The 26,645-nt window shown below is 43.8% G+C and overlaps 1 protein-coding gene across 2 annotated transcripts in view; it reads right to left on the bottom strand.

The window, feature by feature from the left end:
• Positions 1-26,029, bottom strand: part of jph3b (junctophilin 3b) — a 56,630-nt gene extending 30,601 nt beyond the window's left edge. Inside the window, exons 1-2 of one of the 2 annotated variants that reach the window (XM_052465653.1) lie at positions 24,554-26,029; positions 991-1,792 (exon numbers count right to left, since the gene is read on the bottom strand). In XM_052465653.1, the coding sequence (XP_052321613.1) occupies positions 991-1,792; positions 24,554-24,935 (1,184 nt within the window). In that variant the 5' untranslated portion in view covers positions 24,936-26,029. The remainder of the gene's footprint in view (positions 1-990; positions 1,793-24,553) is intronic. The other variant, XM_052465654.1, reaches the window with a different exon arrangement.
• Between the last annotated feature and the right edge of the window lie 616 nt (positions 26,030-26,645).

Below are 26,645 nucleotides of genomic sequence, written 5' to 3'. Positions count from 1 at the left end.
AATAATGACCAAAATAATGGCCTTCCCATCATTTTTATTCATGATCCTAAGCATGATGCTTTATTAACTCAGGAACCACACCTGTGTGGAAGCATTTAATTTCAATAAACTTTTTATCCTTCATTTACTTAAGTATTTTCATTATTTTGGCAGTAACTTGTATCTATCTACCTGAGCTACTCCAGTATCCCTGCACATTGTAAATGTGGTTCTTCCTTTCTTATTTCCTATTTCTTTTTGTGTTGCTATACTATCTTGATATTGAGTACTGCACTGTTGGGAAGGGCTTGCAAGTTAAACATGTCACTGTACTTGTGCATGTGACAAATAAAACTTGAAATTTGAAACTAAACACAGACTACTGTAGTAAGGCCTACACATAGACCTGCTGCTAGTAAGGCCGACACATAGACCTGCTGCTAGGAAGGCCAACTAGTAAGGTCTACACATGGACCTGCTGCTAGTAACATCTAGTAGTAAGGCCTACACATGGACCTGGTGCTAGTACCATCTGCTAGTAAGGCCTACACATAGACCTGCTGCTAGTAACATCTAGTAAGGCCTACTAGTAAGGCCTACACATGGACCTGCTGCTAGTAACATCTACTAGTAAGGCCTACACATGGACCTGCTGCTAGTAACATCTAGTAAGGCCTACACATAGACCTGCTACTAGTAAGGCCTACACATGCACCTGCTGCTAGTAAGGCCTACACATAGACATGCTGCTAGTAAGGCCTACACATGGACCTGCTCCTAATAAGGCCTACTAGTGATTTACACCTTCCACTTAAGTCCGCCCCTTTCCGCACAGTTGTCCACATCCTCATCAGGGCAACTCCCGTGAAAAGTGTTCTGTGGTCGCAGAGATTTAGGGACTGGACGTACGAATTGGATCATTTAATTTGAGTTGACCTAGAGGACAGCAAAGAAGCGGGAAGGTGTAAATTAGGCTTAAGGCCTATACATGGACCTGCTGCTGGGTCTTACCTGGACATGGCGATCTCAGCCTTCTGATTGGCGATGTCTGCAGCCTTTTCGGCCGTGTCCACAGCCCGGTCCACCTTCTCTCTGATCTTACTGGCTCGGAGGGGGATTAGGTTCTTCCTTTTGCCGCTCACCAGGACGTTCTGTTTGTACTTGCCCTCCTCCTTGGTCCCGTCAGGGAAGGTGGTGCAGCCGTACCCGTGCCGCTTGTTTCCCACCCACTCACCCTCATAGTGCAGGCCGTCCGAGCGCCGGCTCACCCCACAGCCTGTGCGCTTGTCGTTCTTCCACTCGCCGCAGTAGGTCTCCGTTGCCGTGGCGTCCACGTCGTCCTCGGCGACGGCCAGCTCGGCTTCGCCCTCTCCCAGGCTGATGGTGGAGTTGATGTCAGAGTTGACCGAGCTGACCGTGCTCATGCCCGCCTCACTGCGGAACGAGCTCTGCTTGGAGCGCTGGCTGGCCAGGGAGCTCTTGGACTCTGACTTCCTCAGTTTGAGTCCGCTGAGGATGGAGCGACCTCGGAACAGACCCTTTTTCTTGCCCTTCAGCAGCTCTGCCTCGCTGTGAGCAGTGAGCACGAAGCCCCCCCGCGACACTGCCGGACTGCTGGTGGAGCCTGTCCCGCCCACACTCCCCACGCCGGCCCGGTCCGCGAGCAGAGCCGTCCCGTTACTGTGTTCCGAGCGCAAGGAGTTTATGGAGGTACGCAGCGGAGAGCGGATGACGGCTGCCATGCCGTATGGCACACTCTGCCGCATGCCGTATCCATGCCGCATCCCCCCCACCCACTGGCCTTGGTACGTACCTGCAGAAAGACACAGAGACAAATGTTACAATGCATGCCACTATGATATAACAGCATATCAATAAATAATTCATTTTCATATATTTCAAGGACAACCACAACACTAGTGAGGGAGATATGGGCCTAAGGTGTCTGGTGGTACTGCGAGATATGATGTTTGTTCACCCTCACAGTGAGACCTTGTTGTATCACATTGTTAGCATTTAGACACCAGACCACCAGTAACAGGTCAGCTGTAGGGCTGAACTCCTGGGCAGAGAGCAATGATATTATCCCCTGAGACTCATACCCACTCTTTAGGTTCTTCAAAAGGGAATGGTATGATTGCTAGCAGACAACAAAATACACTACATGACAACCGTCCTCTCACTTAATGCTTTATAGAACAATACAAAAGCTCCCTCTGTGTCTGTTCTCCCTTTCAATCCCTGTTCATAGAACAAACCAATCAATCATTTTCTCCTCCAATCTTTTTAGCACCCACGTCAAAGCTCCTCACTTTCTCTGAACATTGCACATACAGTGAGCTCCAAAAGTATTGGGACAGTGACAATTTGTTGTTGTTTTGGCTCTGTACTTCTCTGTACACTCTGTAATTTGACATACTGTCTGTCTGTCAGCTTAAATTTGAGGGTATTTTCATCCATATCGGGTGAACCGTTTAGAAATTACAGTACTTTTTGTACATAGTCCCCCTCATTTTAGGGGACCAAAAGTATTGGGACAAATTCACTTACAGTTCACGTTCATTAATGCAACACCATTAAATGTTTTCCCCCACACTTTCCTGAAAGTCATATTTGGGGAAAAATGTGCTTTTAATGTGCTCCAGCCATTGAGAGGGGGAGAGTGAGAACTGGGGAGGGAGGAGTCGTTTCATATCTCAACAAGGGTCTACTATGTGTAAATCCCTCTGTCGGGACACAGCTGATGGAACTACAGTAATACTCGCTGCCCAGCATGGTCTGCATCTTACCTGAGACAATGAATGCTTCAACTACTACCAGTACCACAACTACTACAACTACCAGTACCACTACTACTACTACTAGTACCACTACTACTACCAGTACCACTACTACAACTACCAGTACCACTACTACCAGTACCACTACTACAACTACCAGTACCACAACTACTACAACTACCAGTACCACTACTACCAGTACCACTACTACTACTACCAGTACCACAACTACTACAACCAGTACCACTACTACCAGTACCACAACTACTACTACTACCAGTACCACAACTACCAGTACCACTACTACTACTACTACCAGTACCACAACTACCACAACTTCCAGAACCACTACTACCAGTACCACAACTACTACAACTACCAGTACCACTACTACCAGTACCACTACTACTACTACCAGTACCACTACTACAACTACCAGTACTACTACTACCAGTACCACTACTACTACTACCAGTACCACAACTACTACAACTACCACTACTACAACTACGAATACCACTACTACCAGTGCCACTACTACTACTACCAGTACCACAACAACTACCAGTACCACTACTACCAGTACCACTACTACAACTACCAGTACCACTACTACCAGTACCACTACTACTACTACCAGTACCACAACTACTACAACTACCAGTACCACTACTACCAGTACCACTACTACAACTACCAGTACCACTACTACCAGTACCACTACTACTAATACCACTACCACCACTACTACCAGTACCACCACTACTACCAGTACCACCACTACTACTACTACTACTACTACCAGTACCACTACTACTATTACCAGTACCACTACTACTACTACCAGTACCAACAAAACCACTACTACTACCAGTATCAACACTACTACTACTACCAGTACCACCATTACTACTACCAGTACCACAACTACTACAACTACCAGTACCACTACTACAACTACCAGTACCACTACTACCAGTACCACTACTACAACTACCAGTACCACAACTACTACAACTACCAGTACCACTACTACTACTACCAGTACCACTACTACAACTACCAGTACCACTACTACCAGTACCACTACTACAACTACCAGTACCACTACTACTACCACTACCAGTACCACTACTACCAGTACCACTACTACTACTACCAGTACCACAACTACTACAACCAGTACCACTACTACCAGTACCACTACTACCAGTACCACAACTACTACAACTACCAGTACCACTACTACCAGTACCACTACTACTACTACTACCAGTACCACAACTACCACAACTTCCAGTACCACTACTACCAGTACCACAACTACTAACAACTACCAGTACCACTACTACCAGTACCACTACTACTACTACCAGTACCACTACTACTATTACCAGTACCACTACTACTACTACCAGTATCAACACTACTACTACTACCAGTACCACTTACTACTACCAGTACCACAACTACTACAACTACCAGTACCACTACTACAACTACCAGTACCACTACTACCAGTACCACTACTACCAGTACCACTACTACAACTACCAGTACCACAACTACTACAACTACCAGTACCACTACTACTACTACCAGTACCACTACTACAACTACCAGTACCACTACTACCAGTACCACTACTACAACTACCAGTACCACAACTACTACAACTACCAGTACCACTACTACCAGTACCACTACTACTACTACCAGTACCACAACTACTACCAGTACCACTACTACCAGTACCACTACTACCAGTACCACAACTACTACAACTACCAGTACCACTACTACCAGTACCACTACTACTACTACTACCAGTACCACAACTACCCAGTACCACTACTACCAGTACCACAACTACTACAACTACCAGTACCACTACTACCAGTACCACTACTACTACTACCAGTACCACTACTACAACTACCAGTACCACTACTACCAGTACCACTACTACTACTACCAGTACCACAACTACTACAACTACCACTACTACAACTACGAATACCACTACTACCAGTGCCACTACTACTACTACCAGTACCACAACAACTACCAGTACCACTACTACCAGTACCACTACTACCAGTACCACTACTACAACTACCAGTACCACTACTACCAGTACCACTACTACTACTACCAGTACCACAACTACTACAACTACCAGTACCACTACTACCAGTACCACTACTACTACTACCAGTACCACTACCACTACTAATACCACTACCACCACTACTACCAGTACCACCACTACTACCAGTACCACCACTACTACTACTACTACTACTACCAGTACCACTACTACTATTACCAGTACCACTACTACTACTACCAGTACCAACAAAACCACTACTACTACCAGTATCAACACTACTACTACTACCAGTACCACCATTACTACTACCAGTACCACAACTACTACAACTACCAGCACAACTACTACAACTACCAGTACCACTGCTACCAGTACCACTACTACAACTACCAGTACCACTACTACAACTACCAGTACCACAACTACTACAACTACCAGTACCACTACTACCAGTACCACTACTACTACTACCAGTACCACTACTACTACTACCAGTACCACTACTACCAGTACCACAACTACTACAACCAGTACCACTACTACCAGTACCACAACTACTACTACTACCAGTACCACAACTACCACAACTTCCAGTACCACTACTACCAGTACCACAACTACTACAACTACCAGTACCACTACTACCAGTACCACTACTACTACTACCAGTACCACTACTACAACTACCAGTACCACTACTACCAGTACCACTACTACTACTACCAGTACCACAACTACTACAACTACCACTACTACAACTACGAATACCACTACTACCAGTGCCACTACTACTACTACCAGTACCACAACAACTACCAGTACCACTACTACCAGTACCACTACTACAACTACCAGTACCACTACTACCAGTACCACTACTACTACTACCAGTACCACAACTACTACAACTACCAGTACCACTACTACCAGTACCACTACTACTACTACCAGTACCACTACCACTACTAATACCACTACCACCACTACTACCAGTACCACCACTACTACCAGTACCACCACTACTACTACTACTACCAGTACCACTACTACTATTACCAGTACCACTACTACTACTACCAGTACCAACAAAACCACTACTACTACCAGTATCAACACTACTACTACTACCAGTACCACAATTACTACTACCAGTACCACAACTACTACAACTACCAGTACCACTACTACAACTACCAGTACCACTACTACAACTACCAGTACCACTACTACCAGTACCACTACTACAACTACCAGTACCACAACTACTACAACTACCAGTACCACTACTACTACTACTACCAGTACCACTACTACAACTACCAGTACCACTACTACCAGTACCACTACTACAACTACCAGTACCACAACTACTACAACTACCAGTACCACTACTACCAGTACCACTACTACTACTACCAGTACCACAACTACTACAACCAGTACCACTACTACCAGTACCACTACTACCAGTACCACAACTACTACAACTACCAGTACCACTACTACCAGTACCACTACTACTACTACTACCAGTACCACAACTACCACAACTTCCAGTACCACTACTACCAGTACCACAACTACTACAACTACCAGTACCACTACTACCAGTACCACTACTACTACTACCAGTACCACTACTACAACTACCAGTACCACTACTACCAGTACCACTACTACTACTACCAGTACCACAACTACTACAACTACGAATACCACTACTACCAGTGCCACTACTACTACTACCAGTACCACAACAACTACCAGTACCACTACTACCAGTACCACTACTACCAGTACCACTACTACAACTACCAGTACCACTACTACCAGTACCACTACTACTACTACCAGTACCACAACTACTACAACTACCAGTACCACTACTACCAGTACCACTACTACTACTACCAGTACCACTACCACTACTAATACCACTACCACCACTACTACCAGTACCACCACTACTACCAGTACCACCACTACTACTACTACTACTACCAGTACCACTACTACTATTACCAGTACCACTACTACTACTACCAGTACCAACAAAACCACTACTACTACCAGTATCAACACTACTACTACTACCAGTACCACCATTACTACTACCAGTACCACAACTACTACAACTACCAGTACCACTACTACAACTACCAGTACCACAACTACTACAACTACCAGTACCACTGCTACCAGTACCACTACTACAACTACCAGTACCACTACTACCAGTACCACTACTACAACTACCAGTACCACAACTACTACAACTACCAGTACCACTACTACCAGTACCACTACTACTACTACCAGTACCACAACTACTACAACCAGTACCACTACTACCAGTACCACTACTACCAGTACCACTACTACTACAACTACCAGTACCACTACTACCAGTACCACTACTACTACTACTACCAGTACCACAACTACCACAACTTCCAGTACCACTACTACCAGTACCACTACTACTACTACTAGTACCACAACTACTACAACTACCAGTACCACTACTACCAGTACCACTACTACTACTACCAGTACCACAACTACTACAACTACCACTACTACAACTACGAATACCACTACTACCAGTGCCACTACTACTACTACCAGTACCACAACAACTACCAGTACCACTACTACCAGTACCACTACTACAACTACCAGTACCACTACTACCAGTACCACTACTACTACTACCAGTACTACAACTACCAGTACCACTACTACCAGTACCACTACTACTACTACCAGTACCACTACTAATACCACTACCACCACTACTACCAGTACCACCACTACTACCAGTACCACCACTACTACTACTACTACTACTACCAGTACCACTACTACTACTACCAGTACCACCATTACTACTACCAGTACCACTACTACCAGTACCATTACTACCAGTACCATCACTACTACTACTACCAGTACCACCACTACCACCAGTACCACTACCAGTACCACCACTACCACTACTACTACCAGTACCACCACTACTACTACTACTACTACTACTACCAGTACCACTACTACTACCAGTACCACTACTACTACTACTACTACTACTACTACTACTACTACTACTACGACTACCAGTGCCACTACTACTACCAGTACCACTACTACTACCAGTACCACCACTACCACTACTACCACCACTACCACTACTACTACCAGTACCACTACTACTACTACCAGTACCAACAAAACCACTACTACTACCAGTATCAACACTACTACTACTACCAGTACCACCATTACTACTACCAGTACCACAACTACTACAACTACCAGTACCACTACTACAACTACCAGTACCACAACTACTACAACTACCAGTACCACTGCTACCAGTACCACTACTACAACTACCAGTACCACTACTACCAGTACCACTACTACAACTACCAGTACCACAACTACTACAACTACCAGTACCACTACTACCAGTACCACTACTACTACTACCAGTACCACAACTACTACAACCAGTACCACTACTACCAGTACCACTACTACCAGTACCACAACTACTACAACTACCAGTACCACTACTACTACTACTACTAGTACCACAACTACCACAACTTCCAGTACCACTACTACCAGTACCACTACTACTACTACCAGTACCACAACTACTTCTGTGGCTCAGTTGGTAGAGCATGGCGCTTGTAACGCCAGGGTAGTGGGTTCGATTCCCGGGACCACCCATACGTAGAATGTATGCACACATGACTGTAAGTCGCTTTGGATAAAAGCGTCAGCTAAATGGCATATATTATTATATTATTATATTACTACAACTACCAGTACCACTACTACCAGTACCACTACTACTACTACTACTAGTACCACAACTACCACAACTTCCAGTACCACTACTACCAGTACCACTACTACTACTACCAGTACCACTACTACAACTACCAGTACCACTACTACCAGTACCACTACTACTACTACCAGTACCACAACTACTACAACCACCACTACTACAACTACCAATACCACTACTACCAGTACCACTACTACTACTACCAGTACCACTACTACCAGTACCACTACTACAACTACCAGTACCACTACTACCAGTACCACTACTACTACAACTACCAGTACCACTACTACCAGTACCACTACTACTACTACCAGTACCACTACTAATACCACTACCACCACTACTACCAGTACCACCACTACTACCAGTACCACCACTACTACTACTACTACTACTACCAGTACCACTACTACTATTACCAGTACCACTACTACTACTACCAGTACCAACAATACCACTACTACTACCAGTATCAACACTACTACTACTACCAGTACCACCATTACTACTACCAGTACCACTACTACCAGTACCATTACTACCAGTACCATCACTACTACTACTACCAGTACCACCACTACCACCAGTACCACTACCAGTACCACCACTACTACTACCAGTACCACCACTACTACTACTACTACTACCAGTACCACTACTACTACCAGTACCACTACTACTACTACTACTACTACTACTACTACTACTACTACTACCAGTGCCACTACTACTACCAGTACCACTACTACTACCAGTACCACCACTACCACTACTACTACCAGTACCACAACTACCAGTACCACTACTACAACTACCAGTACCACAACTACTACAACTACCAGTACCACTGCTACCAGTACCACTACTACAACTACCAGTACCACTACTACCAGTACCACTACTACAACTACCAGTACCACAACTACTACAACTACCAGTACCACTACTACCAGTACCACTACTACTACTACCAGTACCACAACTACTCCAACCAGTACCACTACTACCAGTACCACTACTACCAGTACCACAACTACTACAACTACCAGTACCACTACTACCAGTACCACTACTACTACTACTACCAGTACCACAACTACCACAACTTCCAGTACCACTACTACCAGTACCACTACTACTACTACTAGTACCACAACTACTACAACTACCAGTACCACTACTACCAGTACCACTACTACTACTACCAGTACCACAACTACTACAACTACCACTACTACAACTACGAATACCACTACTACCAGTGCCACTACTACTACTACCAGTACCACAACAACTACCAGTACCACTACTACCAGTACCACTACTACAACTACCAGTACCACTACTACCAGTACCACTACTACTACTACCAGTACTACAACTACCAGTACCACTACTACCAATACCACTACTACTACTACCAGTACCACTACTACTATTACCAGTACCACTACTACTACTACCAGTACCAACAATACCACTACTACTACCAGTATCAACACTACTACTACTACCAGTACCACCATTACTACTACCAGTACCACTACTACCAGTACCATTACTACCAGTACCATCACTACTACTACTACCAGTACCACCACTACCACCAGTACCACTACCAGTACCACCACTACCACTACTACTACCAGTACCACCACTACTACTACTACTACTACTACTACTACTACTACCAGTACCACTACTACTACCAGTACCACTACTACTACTACTACTACTACTACTACTACTACTACTACCAGTGCCACTACTACTACCAGTACCACTACTACTACCAGTACCACCACTACCACTACTACTACCAGTACCACTACTACCAGTACCACTACTACTACTACCAGTACCAACAAAACCACTACTACTACCAGTATCAACACTACTACTACTACCAGTACCACCATTACTACTACCAGTACCACAACTACTACAACTACCAGTATCACTACTACAACTACCAGTACCACAACTACTACAACTACCAGTACCACTGCTACCAGTACCACTACTACAACTACCAGTACCACTACTACCAGTACCACTACTACAACTACCAGTACCACAACTACTACAACTACCAGTACCACTACTACCAGTACCACTACTACTACTACCAGTACCACAACTACTACAACCAGTACCACTACTACCAGTACCACTACTACCAGTACCACAACTACTACAACTACCAGTACCACTACTACTACTACTACTAGTACCACTACTACCAGTACCACTACTACTACTACCAGTACCACAACTACTACAACTACCAGTACCACTACTACCAGTACCACTACTACTACTACTACTAGTACCACAACTACCACAACTTCCAGTACCACTACTACCAGTACCACTACTACTACTACCAGTACCACTACTACAACTACCAGTACCACTACTACCAGTACCACTACTACTACTACCAGTACCACAACTACTACAACCACCACTACTACAACTACCAATACCACTACTACCAGTACCACTACTACTACTACCAGTACCACTACTACCAGTACCACTACTACAACTACCAGTACCACTACTACCAGTACCACTACTACTACAACTACCAGTACCACTACTACCAGTACCACTACTACTACTACCAGTACCACTACTAATACCACTACCACCACTACTACCAGTACCACCACTACTACCAGTACCACCACTACTACTACTACTACTACTACCAGTACCACTACTACTATTACCAGTACCACTACTACTACTACCAGTACCAACAATACCACTACTACTACCAGTATCAACACTACTACTACTACCAGTACCACCATTACTACTACCAGTACCACTACTACCAGTACCATTACTACCAGTACCATCACTACTACTACTACCAGTACCACCACTACCACCAGTACCACTACCAGTACCACCACTACCACTACTACTACCAGTACCACCACTACTACTACTACTACTACTACTACCAGTACCACTACTACTACCAGTACCACTACTACTACTACTACTACTACTACTACTACTACTACTACTACGACTACCAGTGCCACTACTACTACCAGTACCACTACTACTACCAGTACCACCACTACCACTACTACCACCACTACCACTACTACTACTACCAGTACCACTACTACCACCAGTACCACTACTACTACTACCAATACCACCACTACTACTACTACCAGTACCACCACTACTACCAGTACCACCACTACTACTACCAGTACCACTACTACTACTACCAGTACCAACACTACCACTACTACTACCAGTACCAACACTACCACTACTACTACCAGTACCACTACTACTACTATACTAAAGATAGTATTATTACTCTATGCTTGTCATCAATATACACTGAGTGTACAAAACATTAAGAACATGTTTTGTCATCAGAACAGCCTCAATTCGTTGGGATGGGCTCTACAAGGTGTAGAAAGCGTTCCACAGGGATGCTGGCCCATGTTGACTCAAGTTGGCTGGGTGACTTTTGGGTGGTGGACCATTTTTGATACACACAGGAAATGTGAAAAATCCAGCACCGTTGCAGTTCTTGACACAAACCGATGTGCCTGGCACCTACTATCATACCCTGTTCAAAGGCACTTAAATATTTTGTCTTGCCCATTCACCCTCTGAATGGCACACACAATCCATGTCTCAATTGTTTCAAAGCTTTAAAAAACTTTAACCTCTCCCCTTCCTTTCATCTACACTGATTGAAGTGGATTTAACACGTGTCATCAATAAGGGATCATAGATTTTACCATGTATTCTCCTTGTCAGTCTATGACATGGAAAGGGCGGTCCTTAATCTTTTGTACACTCAGTATATGTACGTATGAGTGAAACTGTGGAGAGGTACTAAGTAAGTGAAGAGCACTTATAACATCTATCACCATGTCCATCCCATTTCCTGTCAGCACCGTTATTTATGGGACATTTTGCCAACAAAATAATGGAATGTTATTTTCCCTCAGACGTCCAGTATGGCAGCTGTTTATCATCTTGTCTGCCAACCCCTCTGGCAGATCACGTCTCAGAATAGTCCTATATACAGTGCATTCGGAAAGTATTCAGACCCTTTGACTTATTCCACATTGTGTTACTTTACAGCAGTATTCGAAAATTGATTAAATTGTTTATTTTTACACACAATTAATCCATACACAATACCCCATAATGACAAAGCTAAAAACAGGTTTTTGAAATGTTGGAAAATTTTAAAAAAAATACTAAAACTGAAATATCACATTTACATAAGTATTCAGACCCTTTACTCAGTACTTTGTTGAAGCACCTTTGGCAGCGATTACAGCCTCAAGTCTTCTTGGGTATGATACTACAAGCTCGGCACACCTGTATTTGTCGAGTTTCTCTCATTCTTCTCTGCAGATCCTCTCAAGCTCTGTCAGGTTGGATGGGGAGCGTCGCTGCACAGCTATTTTCTGTGGGACCTTATATAGACAGGTGTGTGCCTTTCCAAATCATGTCCAAGCAATTGAATTTACCACAGGTGAACTCCAATCAAGTTGTAGAAACATTTCAAGGATGTTCCTGGAAACAGGATGTACCTGAGCTCAGTTTCGAGTCTCATAACGAATGGTCTGAATACTTATATAAATAAGGTATTTCTGTTTTTTATTTGCAAAAATGTGCAGAAATGTCTAAAAACCTGTTTTCGCTTTGTCATTGTGGGGTATTGTGTGTTGATTGAAGAGGAAAAACATGTATTTAATCAATTTTAGAATAAGGCTGTAACGTCACAAAATGTGGAAAAACTCAGGGGGTCTGAATTCTTTACAAATGCACTGTAGAGGTAGCAAACTGATCCTGACTGGCTAGGGTCAAAGATTAGGTTCCAATTGTCATTCCAAAACAATAATGCTTCACTCTGAGATTGACCCGCTCTCTGGATTCCGTAATTCAGTTCAGTGCTATACTATTATGTGAGGTTATGTGACAGATTTTCAGCCTGATGCGATACATGACATGATGTTTTGACAGTTTTGAATCATTACAGGCCTTTCTTTAGAGATAGTAGCATGGTTTCAAAACGTGAACTACACTCTGAGTCTATTTTGTCTGTGAATAGGCGCAATCCAGTACTTTTCCTCTGTATACTGCCTTAGTAGCTGGTATTTTAGATGTAGCAGGATTTCTCCTCTATTTCCCATTACAGCTTAGGTCCAACTGTGTGGTGCTTAAATCTAGGACAATTCACGGCCTCTCTCTCTATCTGTCGCTCTCTGTTTCTCTCTGTTCCTCTCTCTCTATATCTTCCTCACTTACACGCACACATACACACTACACACACACTGCCGGATTGACGGATCTATGGGATCCATCTATATACAGTATCAGCCTATCTATATTCTGTCCTTTCCGTGCTGCCAAAGACTGAGCAAACCCTCTGATGTAATAGCTCCTCTTGCTCTGTGATTCAACGTGCCAAGCATTCTATAATATGCTGCTTATGTGTGGAATCAGCACATTTAGGCCCCTATAAGGATTCCAACCAATCTCAGTATCTCTGTTTGTATCATTCCTTTTCCAAACTCCCTAACCCCAAGCACACGCACACACACACACACTCCCCTGTCCTCTTTGCCTTTATTGATCTCTGTGGGCTGGCATGTCAGTGAAATGCATAGGGTTGGATGGCTCAATAAGGCAACAGCAGAGAGAGTGTTGGATATCCCCACCCCCACAGCAACACACTGCTGCTGCTGCTACTGCTGCTAAAGGTGCTGCTGCTACTGCTGATAAAGGTGCTGCTGCTACTGCTGCTAGAGGTGCTGCTGCTACTGCTGCTTCGGCTGATATAGGAGCTGCTGCTACTGCTGTTAGTGGGGCTGCGGATACTTCTGCTACTGCTGCTAGAGGTGCTGCTGCTACTGCTGCTAGAGGTGCTGCTGCTACTGCTGCTACTGCTGCTAGAGGTGCTGCTGCTATTGCTGCTAGAGGTGCTGCTTCTACTGCTGCTGCTAGTGGTGCTGCTGATACTTCTGCTACTGCTGCTAGTGGTGCTGCTGATACTTCTGCTAGAGGTGCTGCTGATAATGGTGCTGCTGCTACTTCTGCCGCCACAGTTAGAATGGAAACCTATTGAAACCTACTACTCTTCAGAACAGGCCTGGCAGTCTGACTGAAGCTGGGTGGGCATCTGCATCTTCTCTGGGCTGTATACTGCCAGGCCTATATACAGTGGGGCAAAACATTATTTAGTCAGCCACCAATTGTGCAAGTTCTCCCACTTAAAAAGATGAGAGAGAGGCCTGTAATTTCATCATAGGTACACTTCAACTATGACAGACAAAATGAGAAGAAAAAAAATCCAGAAAATCACATTGTAGGATTTTGAATGAATTTATTTGCAAATTATGGTGGAAAATAAGTATTTGGTCAATAACAAAAAGTTTATCTCAATACTTTGTTATATACCCTTTGTTGGCAATGACAGAGGTCAAATGTTTTCTGTCTTCACAAGGTTTTCACACACTGTTGCTGGTATTTTGTCCCATTCCTCCATGCAGATCTACTCTAGAGCAGTGATGTTTTGGGGCTGTTGCTGGGCAACACGGACTTTCAACTCCCTCCAAAGATTTTCTATGGGGTTGAGATCTGGAGACTGGCTAGGCCACTCCAGGACCTTGAAATGCTTCTTACGAAGCCACTCCTTCGTTGCCCAGGCGGTATGTTTGGGATGATTGTCATGCTGAAAGACCCAGTCACATTTCATCTTCAATGCCCTTGCTGATGGAAGGTTTTCACTCAAAATCTCATGATACATGACCCCATTCATTATTTCCTTTACACGGATCAGTCGTCCTGGTCCCTTTGCAGAAAAACAGCCCCAAAGCATGATGTTTCTACTCACATGCTTCACAGTAGGTATGGTGTTCTTTGGATGCAACTCGGCATTCTTTGTCCTCCAAACACGAGTTTTTACCAAAAAGTTATATTTTGGTTTTATCTGACCGTATGACATTCTCCCAAGCTTCTTCTGGATCATCCAAATGCTCTCTAGCAAACTTCAAACGGGCCTGGACATGTACTGGCTTAAGCAGGGGGACACGTCTGGCACTGCAGGATTTGAGTCCCTGGCGCGTAGTGTGTTACTGATGGTAGGCTTTGTTACTTTGGTCCCAGCTCTCTGCAGGTCATTCACTAGGTCACCCCGTGTGGTTCTGGGATTTTTGCTCACTGTTGTTGTGATCATTTTGACCCCACGGGGTGAGATCTTGCGTGGAGCCCCAGATCGAGGGAGATTATCAGTGGTCTTGTATGTCTTCCATTTCCTAATAATATCTCCCACAGTTGATTTCTTCAAACCAAGCTGCTTACCTATTGCAGATTCAGTCTTCCCAGCCTGGTGCAGGTCTACAATTTTGTTTCTGGTGTCCTTTGACAGCTCTTTGGTCTTGGCCATAGTGGAGTTTGGAGTGTGACTGTTTGAGGTTGTGGACAGGTGTCTTTTATACTGATAACAAATTCAAACAGGTGCCATTAATACAGGTAACGAGTGGAGGACAGAGGAGCCTCTCAAAGAAGAAGTTACAGGTCTGTGAGAGCCAGAAATCTTGCTTGCTTGTAAGTGACCAAATACCAATTTTCCACCATAATTTGCAAATAAATTAATAAAAAATCCTACAATGTGATTTTTTTTCTCATTTTGTCTGTCATAGTTGAAGAGTACCTATGATGAAAATTACAGGCCTCTCTCATCTTTTTAAGTGGGAGAACTTGCACAATTGGTGGCTGACTAAATACTTTTTTGCCCCACTGTATATATTTTATACTTATATATTATATATTCTTATCCCATTCCTTTACTAGATTGTGTGTATTAGGTTTTGTTGTGGTATTGTTAAATATTACCTGTTAGATACTGCTGAAGCATAAGCATTTCACTAGACTCGCAATAACATCTGCTAACCATGTGTATGTGACCAATAACATTTGGTTTGTGTGTGTTTTTTGTATAATTTGTATATTTCTGTGTTGGGAGGGTTGGAGAAGACAGACTGGTAGATGAAGATGGAAAAGCATACGATAGAATAGTGTACTATTTTCATATGAGAGACACTCCAGAGAAACTTCAGATCTACAGTATTCATTATGTAACACTTCAATGTGTCCGTAAATCAGTCAGTGTCTTTAAAATACTCCAAAATACTCTTCCTGTCACAGACAGCTGGCCGACATCTGGCCACACCCGCCTGATCAGTCAACAGCTGTGTGACATATGATGGATCAAACACAGGCCTCAATTGATAGGATACATTTATATTCCCACAGAGAAAGACAGTGACAGCAAGACAGACAGAGTGAAATTAGCCAGTGCCTTCCAGCTCTGCTCTGGCACATCTCGTATTTCTATCCAGGATCACTTCCTGTTCTCCAGCTCTCTGCTCCGCACCTTCACCCACTGTCTCTAACTCCAGCACAGACTCTCCAAAGGTAAAGAGAGAAATACAGAGGGAGAGAGAAAGATAACGAGAGATGGGGGGTTGAGAATGTGTGAGTGTGTGTCTGTGTGTGAGTAGGAGTATGAGTGCTTCTTCCACGTGTCTTTGAAAATGTTGTATTTTTACAGCTTTTGCTGACACAGCTGAAATAAACTCCTGACTGAAATAACGTGGGTTATGTCTCGCTGGAACAGAGTCCACATACACAGAGAAGTGACTTCTCCTCTCTTGAAAGTGTGATCAGGTCCACGACACAGCATATTATATTGTTGTTATAGTTTGCAGACACATTAACTAGAATAAGGCCGTAATGAAAGACTGGTGTGTTCCCGACCTGCAACAGCAGATTTTCTCAGTGAAGGAGGTCAAGCATAAAGAAAGTAGGGAAGGGATGGATGTCTCTCTCTCTCTCTCTCAGGAGAGGGCGGCATGGGTAAACACTTTCCGTCGTTTTCATGCACAGCTTGTGTAACAGTATAACTTTTACGTCCGTCCCCGGGCGCGAACCAGGGACCTTCTGCACACAACGACAACAGTCACCCTCGAAGCATCGTTACCCATCGCTCCACAAAAGCCGCGGCCCTTGCAGAGCAAGGGGAACTACTACTTCAAGGTCTCAGAGCAAGTGACGTAACCGATTGAAACGCTATTTAGCGCACACCGCTAACTAAGCTAGCCGTTTCACATCCGTTACACTTGTTTACATTAAGGCCTAGTATGTAATGCATTTTGCCTACAATAATCTTCTAAGAATCTTTAGTTTTCTATGGACTCTGCAACTCACATGTCAAAACGAAATCGATGGAGGTTTTCATCCGGAGTGCTGCGAGATGCGTTAGAACAGCAGTACAGGCGGCAGCACAAATGGTTAAACGCGGAAAGATCAGAGACGCGGACACATCACAGCAACCCTGATTTGATTATGCGCCCAAGCATAATTTATTATAGTGTATTTAACAATGTGTGTTGTTCTGTTTTTAGGCTGTTTGTATATTCCTTCCAATCGAGATTGCATTACTTTTTCCAAGTTTACTCAACCTGTAATCAAATGATGGCTCTCATTTTGATATACAGTGGGCTCCGAAATTACTGGCACCCCTGACTGGCAATGCACAAACAATGCTTAAACAGATATAAACAATATAATTAGAGATAAACTCAAAATACCAACATGTGAGAAATACTGTACTTTAATAATGTTTCAATGGAACCAAACAAAATTATTTAGTGATTTAATTAAAAATCAATGTCCTCCAAATCAAGGTTTCAATGGCACCCTTAAAGATTATTGTAAATAATATCTACCAAAATGAAACCACAAATTAAATTCCACTTATTTAAGTTGATCTAAGTCTTAAGGAAATATATTGAGCCATGACATCACTTCCGGTTTCACAAGAGTATAAAAATGAGGTAACACACATGCAATATCCCTTTGTCATCCAACACCATGAAGAAAACAAAAGAACTAGCAGTTGAAAAGAGACAGACGGTCATAAACCTTCATAAATCTGGTAGAGGAAGATCCACAAACAATTGAGTATACCACTGAGCACTGTCAGGGCAATTATTAGAAAATTCAAAAGATATGGAACAGTTAAAAACCTCACGGGTAGAGGACGCAAATGCATTTTGTTCCCCAGGATAGGGAGGAGGATAGTGAGAGAAGCAACAAAATCCCCACGAATCACTGTGAAAGAATTGCAGGCCTTGGTGGCGTCTTGGGGTCACCAGGTTTCAAAGAGCACCATCAGACGCCACCTCCACATCCACAGGCTCTTTGGAAGGGTTGCGAGATGAAAGCCCAAAGACACAGATGCAAGCACTTGGAGTTTGTCAAACGTCATTTAAATTATGACTGGAAGGTGCTCTGGTCAGATGAGACCAAAATTGAACGTTTTGGTCATGTTTGGCGTCAAAACAGAGATGTATACAAGGAGAGGCACCTCATACCCACTGTGAAATATGGAGGGGGGTCAGTGATGTTTTGGGGCTGTTTTAATTCCAGAGATCCAAGGGCACTGGTTAAGATTGATGGCATAATGAATTCTACCAAGTATCAGGCAATTTTGGCTGACAATCTGGTTCCCTCTGCCAGAAGGCTGGGACTTAGCCGTAGGTGGACTTTCCAACAAGACAATGACCCGAAACATACCTCAAGATCCACACAGAAATGGTTCTGTGACAACAAAATCAATGATCTGCCATGGCCATCTCAGTCGCCGGACCTCAATCCAAACGAATACCTGTGGGCTGAGTGGAAGAGGGCAGTTGATAAGCGCAAATCCAAGAAGGTGAAGGAGTTTGAAAGGATCTACATAGAGGAATGGTCCAAAATCCCTCCAAATGTGTTCCTTAACCTTGTCAAACATTACAGGAAAAGATTCCATGCTGTTATCCTTGCCAGAGGTGGTTGCACTAAGTGCTAAATGAGGAGTGCCAATAATTATGAAACCTTGATTTTGGTTAAATGTATTTTGTATTAAATAATTGTATGATTTTGGTTGGTTCCATTGAAACATGAATAAAGTACAGCATTTCTCACATGTTGGTATTTTGAGTTTCTCTCTATAATTAAATTGTTTATATTTGTTTAAGTATTGTTTGTGCATAGCCAGTCAGGGGTGCCAGTCATTTTGGAGCCCACTGTAATACGCCGCATACAGGCGCATAACTTGCGGTGGGGGACAGGGGGTTCGTGATCATAATAAATGAAAGGCTTTTAAATAAGAGTGCTTTGACTACTTCTTGCAGTTTGTTTACACAAAGGCTGTTCCGCAGTGTTTACTATCCAGCAGCAACTTCTTTTTGCTTTATAGTATTTCATCCCATGATCAAAGAGCTCCTCATGGATTAACTATAAACCAATGAAGCGCTCTTCTGCTGTGCCACTATATTGTGAGCGGTATTTCTCAAAATGACTGATAATTGGTAACGGTTATATTAGGTAAAATTATGTGAGTTCAAAGTCAAATTTGGTAGTATTATAAACTTTGAAACAACTGGTTTCTAGAAGGCTACAGAATTAGAGAAGGGCTGTTTCTCTGAACCTCAAGCAGTAGGCTCAAGCAAGCCTGTTTCATGTACATGTCCCTCAAATACCTCGTACCTCTCTGCACATTGATCTGGTACTGGTACTCCCTGTATAAAGCTCCATTCTTGTGTATCTTCATTGATATCTAATGTGTTACTATGTGTATTACTATATTTAAACTCTGCCTAGTTGGAAAGGGTTCTTAAGCAAGCATTCCATGGAAAAGTCTACACCAGTTGTATTCCGCTCATGTGACAAACACAATTCGATTTGATTTTGATTATCTCTCCAGTCAGAGGCAGCATGCCTGTCTCACAGACTCTGACCATCAGCAGCAGCAACCCATCCTCCATATTTATGTTTAGAAAACACATTTGAAGGCCAACATGTTTTGGGGGAAAGCACTCATCATGTTAATGCAACCTAATAATCACCCTAAGAATGCTTCAGAACCACCTTTACATTTGATTTCAACTGAGAAAAGAAATTGGCCCACCTTAGTTTTCATTGATGGGGATGATTGTGACATTGCACAGCGGTTCGATGGTTTATTTCTCCTTTATTATATTTTTCAGCAGATGCTGTTCCCCCATGACGAAAGGGTTTAGGAAGAACTGATCTAGCTAATGATTAGCACAAATACAGATGGGCAACCCTATGGTTCAGCCACTATGCTGCATCAGTTGGGCTACAGGTGATCATGCTTTTATATGTTGTTAGCCTCATTTTTGGAGGGGGAAATTATCTTTTAATGGCCTTACCATCATTTTATTTTCATTAATTTTGGAGTAGAAAAGACACCAGAGCTGTGTTCAGGACAAATTGTTTTAATGCAACATTCAATTAAAGGGCAACAGTGATGTTCTGAACAACCAGTTGACAAACCGGGAAGGGGGTTGCGCTGTGGGTTCAAAATACACCGCTGCCCTTCAAATATGTCACTCATTACTTCAAGCCACACCCACCAACTAGAGCAAACGTAGGCTACCTCGAAGTCTACCCCTGAACCCCCAGGGTGTTGACTGGAACCAATTGACCTGGACCCCCCCAATATGCAACACAAAGCCCTCGACCGCATAGTGTGTACAATTCATAACAGAGGATATTCAAACTGGAGTAAGGATGGCAAAAAGTGTGTTTGGATGAACTCTTCAATGAATTATTAACGTTTTTATATTTCATCAAGTCAGCACTTGCAGATCAGATTTGAGTGTTTTTGTGTGTGATTGTGTGAGAGAGAGAGACAGAGCAATGTGCATGGGACAGAACAGGAGACACGCTACAGCAGTGTTGTAAGATAGGTCTGGACTGTAAGCAGGTGCTACTTTCGTAATGTGTGTGTCATCTTCTGAAACAGGAGCATCATGTGACAATGGGAATGTTTGATGTCACTCTGCTTGCAAGACAACCATAGAAGAGCTGGCTAGAGCAGACACAGACAGACTGCAATCCAGGACAGACTACAGCTAGCGAAACTGCTAGAGAAATGGCAACATTCAAAATGAGCTGCCGTTTAAAAGCTAAATCTCTCAGTAAGCTTAAATCGACTACGGATGTTATCCGGTTAAGGGATTTAGTTTTTGAGAGGCGATGATGTGCCCCAGTCTTAGATTTGTCCATTTAAGGATTATTTAACTCATAGAAACATCCTAAAAAATTGAATTATGATTTGAACGTTAATTCCCCTCAAAAAATTGAATTGGGACATCACAAACGTTTGTTCACATCGTGTTCATCATTTTGAGGAACTGCTCTTGGTGTCTCTTTGGGTCTCATTAACATAATCGGTTTCAACAGCAAAAAGATTACCTCAGTAACTTGGATAACACACCTTGCCCAAGGATACAATCACCTAAATCGCCTGGCCATCTACAAAATTAGGCCCCTCCTCATCTCTACAGGGCACAAACCATTTCTAAACAACCATGATGGTTCAGTATGTAGGTCAGGGGTCAAATCATACAGGCTACTGCACTGTAATATTGACTCATATCCAGAAACAACTGTCAGGACAGTTTCCCGTAGCCCCCAGTACAGTGAGTTTGCTTTACTCCCAATCACAGATGTGCTAATTAGCAATCAAGGTGGAGTGTCAACAACCACGAAAAACACTACATGACATGTAGTAACTTCTCTTTTACAGGCACTGTTGTAGTGTGCTCCTTAGATAGCTCCTTGGATGGGTTCCTCATTCCATGGCCATTGACAGTATACCATTTCTAACTCCTCCTGAGAGCAAAGACAATGCTACTGTAACCTCTCTGTATCTTTGTCTCCCCCTCTCTGTCACTTTCTTCTGTGATTATGATGTAGCAGCCAGATAAGCGCTCACTGCTCAAGTAAGTAAACAACATTAGCAGAGTCAGCCAGCCAATCAGAGTGAGCAACACTGAGTCCCCTGTGACACGCAGCCCTGCTGCATGTCTGTGTGCGTTCCCACAGCAACTTGCTGTACAGAGACAGAGGCGCCACTGCTGTAATGCAGTGGAACGAGGTAGACAGATATAAATATAGAGAAAAACAACTGCTCCGGACATAGATCCTTCTCCTGAGGAGTGGTATGATAGGCAGGGTGTGAGCAAAGTTCGGGGGTAGAATGAAAGACTTTCTTATTATCAATGTTAGATGGTGTAATCAACTGATAGCAATTGTTGTTGGGCATAAAATGCTGAAGCCTTCAGACAGGAAGAGTATTTTGGAGTATTTTAAAGACACTGACTGATTTACGGACACATTGAAGTGTTACATAATGAATACTGTAGATTTGAAGTTTCTCTGGAGTGTCTCTCATATGAAAATAGTACACTATTCTATCGTAGGCTTTTCCATCTTCATCTACCAGTCTGTCTTCTCCAACCTCCTTTCTTTATCTTATGCCTCATACTCATTTCATTATAACAAAGCCTCGCTGGCCTGGTGCTCACTTCAGAGCTGACACTGTCACTGTTATCATTGTGGATATTGTCTGTGTCATATCTATTCTGCATATTCTGTCCTCATTAGCCTCCTCTCCTGACTCAGCCAGTGTTCATTGGGCTGTTGGTTGGGTGCATAGTTGTGTAAGGTTCTGGTGCTAGAGAGTTATATAACTTTAACAATGCACTCTCAGATAAAAGGGTTCCATAAGGGTTCCTCGTTGTCTCCATAGGGTAACACTTTTTGGTTCCAGCTAGAACACTCTTTGGTTCCAGGTAGAACACTTTTTGGTTCTATGTAGAACCCTCTGTGAAAATGGTTCTACTATTTTTAACAAGGATACCCATTGAGACCAAGGGAGCCCTGCATTTTACAATTTCACACATTTTATGAATATAAAATACAAGAGAATTCAAAATCAAATTAGAGAAAAAAAAACAACCTTACATGTAGAACACAGGAGTTTGGTGGCACCTTAATTGGGGAGGACGGTCTCGTGGTAATGGCTGGTTTCTATTTGTTTGATGCCATTCGCTCCATTCCAGCCATCATTATGAGCCATCCTCCCCTCAGCAGCCTCCACTGATGTAGAACCTTTTTGGCTTCTCCATGGAACCCAAAAGGGTTCTTCAAAGGGTTCTCCTATGGGGACAATCCATTGGACAACCCTTTTAGGTTCTAGATAGAACGAACCTTCTATTCTAAGACTATGATGTTGCACCAGGAGGTTTCACCAGAAGAAATCAAAATATTCTACAGACCGTCATGCCCTTTGACTGTGTGATTGTTTTAAGTACCGTTGCCTTGCTAAAGGAAGTGTTTTGATAAATATATCAGAATGGATCTGAAATCCACCTTAGTAGAGAGAGAGTGTGTGTGAATTTGAGGTAGAGTAAGGACTTCCAGACTCTCATCACTGTCAGCTTCAAGGTGTGTACTTATGGCCTCCCAGCCAGGTTTACCATGATTCTGTCTGTCTGCTTGTTCCCTATGCTTTGGGGGTGACCTGAAATCTCTCTCTCAGGCTGCATGCGGAGTCCAGTGGCCTTAATTTGGGCCTCGGAATGTCTCTCCCACTGCAGCACGAGCAGGGGAGACGGATCTGCTTTCCCAATTGACAGATGGACGGAGAAAGAGAGATTAGAGAGTGTCTGAGAGATAGGAGAAGAATGAAGCAGGAGACATTTTGATTATGTGCGTGTGTGTGGTGGAGGGGGGTGGGGTGGAGACAACTACCACCTAGGTTTCCCCGAATACTGTCAACTCACTCTGAAGAATGGGCCTGCTGGTCTGTATCTCAAAATCCATATGTTGATGCTTTACACAGAGGGTACTCACCCATTAAACATGGCTCAGTCTGGGTCTGGGTCTTACCTCCATCAGAGTAGGTCTCAGTGCCGTATCCGTCCTGAAGACCGTTGTTCCAGGTCCCCTCGTACTTCCCGCTGGTGCCGGTGCTCTCCCTGAGGCCGTAGCGTCCCTTAAATCCACTTGTCCACTCCCCCTTATACACCCACTTGCCCTTGTTCTCCATTCCAATCCCATGGCGCTTGCCCTGCGCCCAGGTGCCCTGGTAGGTGTTCCCACTGGGCCATGTGTACACCCCCACCACCTCAAAGCCATGGCTCCAGGACCCTGAGTACTCGCCTTGGCCCTTCGGCCCAGTACAGATGCCATGGCCGTGGGCTTTGCCTTCCTCCCACCCCCCACAGTATGACCCCCCATCATCAAAGTTGAACCTGCCCCCAGTGGACATGCATGAAATAGGTTTTGGCAAATCCCCCAAATCTCAAAAAAAGAAAACAAACTAAAAACAGAGATGGAGGTGGGGTTAGTGATGATGATGAGGTGTGGGGGGGAGGAAGACACCCAAACAAATCCCCCGGGTTGACTTAAAGAGAAAAATAAAAAGAGGAAAAAGCTAAATAGACCCCCAGAGTGTAGGGTCCCTCCTGTCAGGCCAGGGAGGAGCAACGGGAACCTCTTCAAACCATTATCCTGGAGGTTTGGTTCACTTTCACTCCCGGTCCAATCTCCTACAGCTGCAGCTCACAGAAGGGGGAAGGCCCACGCCAGCCATGCGTCCTCCCTGCCAACACAAACGCAGCAAACTCCTTTTCTTTGGGGTTTAGGTTCAGGCCCCCTCCCTCCACGCAGGGCCCCACTGCCGGCACACTCCCAGATACTTGTGCCTCCTCCTCTCTGGGGCTTTTAGCTTTAACTCTCCCTAGCAGCTGAAGACCACCAGGCTCCACCTAGAAACCTGGGATCCCACACAGCCACTGGCCAGATCCAACAGCATTCACAGCGTTACAGGTCCATCTCTTTTGGCTAGCTCAGCTTGTCGTTTGTACTCAACCCACCCAACATGCTCCTGCCACACAGTGCAACACAGAAATAGAGAGAGAGAAAGAAAAGAGGGATTCAGCTTGGTTCTCTCCTGATGCCTCTGCTAGTGAACAGCAATGCAGTCTCTTCCCATATGCGCACACACATATGCACACTCTCACCGACAGCAAGTGCGCACACGGACCATGAAAATAAACAAGTGATCTGATTATTTTCCTCCTCTCCTTTCCCTTTCCCTCTCTCTTTTTTAATCCACGTCCTTAAGTGGTTTAGCGATACTGATGCTTTTATTCTTGCTCCCTTGCCGGTGAGAAATCCAGATTTATTTCTCCTTTTGCTTTGATTCAATACATCATGCTCTTTTATGTATCACAGCCTGCATTCTGTTGTCATCTCATTTCCCCTTTTCTCCTTATGGTTGGGTCTCTCTCTCTCTCTCTCTCTCTCTCTCTCTCTCTCTCTCTCTCTTCGGTGTCTCTCAAATCTCCTCATTAGAGGAGGACTGTTCCAACTAGCCAACACCCCCTCCCCCTCACATGCGTGCTCCTGTTTTTAAAGAGACAGAGGAAGCATAAGATCCAAGCCTCTCTCTCCTCTCTCTTTTGCTGCCCTGAAAAGCAGAGATTGCGTGCTCCTGTTTTTAAAGAGACAGAGGCAGCATAAGATCCAAGCCTCTGTCTCCTCTCTCTTTTGCTGCCCTGAAGAGTAGAGATGTTTTTTTATTTGCTTTCTTAAGCCTTTAGCTCCTTTGACCTCTCCATCTCTGGTCTGTGAATAAAAACATGATTCATCAACATGTACGCAAATTATAAGATAGAGACGGCTAAATCTGTTTATACGATAGTTTATTAGAGAGCATTCGTACTTGTGGTAAGATTGTATTCACCACAATTCTGTTTCATTGTAAGATTCGGGGACTACAGGAAATGGACAGCTGAGCATGCCCCCATCCACATCGAAGGGGCTGTAGTGGAGCAGGTCCAGAGCTTCAAGTTCCTTGGTGTCCACATCAGTAAGAAATTAACATGGTCCACACCACTACTACCATTCATATAATACTCACCCAGCTAGATGTAACATCGATAGGTTTAGGCTACTACATGATACTAACATTTTC

The sequence above is a fragment of the Oncorhynchus keta genome, chromosome 17, assembly GCF_023373465.1.
Source record: "Oncorhynchus keta strain PuntledgeMale-10-30-2019 chromosome 17, Oket_V2, whole genome shotgun sequence".
Taxonomy (NCBI): Eukaryota; Metazoa; Chordata; class Actinopteri; order Salmoniformes; family Salmonidae; genus Oncorhynchus; species Oncorhynchus keta.
Note: the sequence above shows the minus strand (reverse complement) of the source record. Positions and strands in the feature narration are given on the sequence as shown.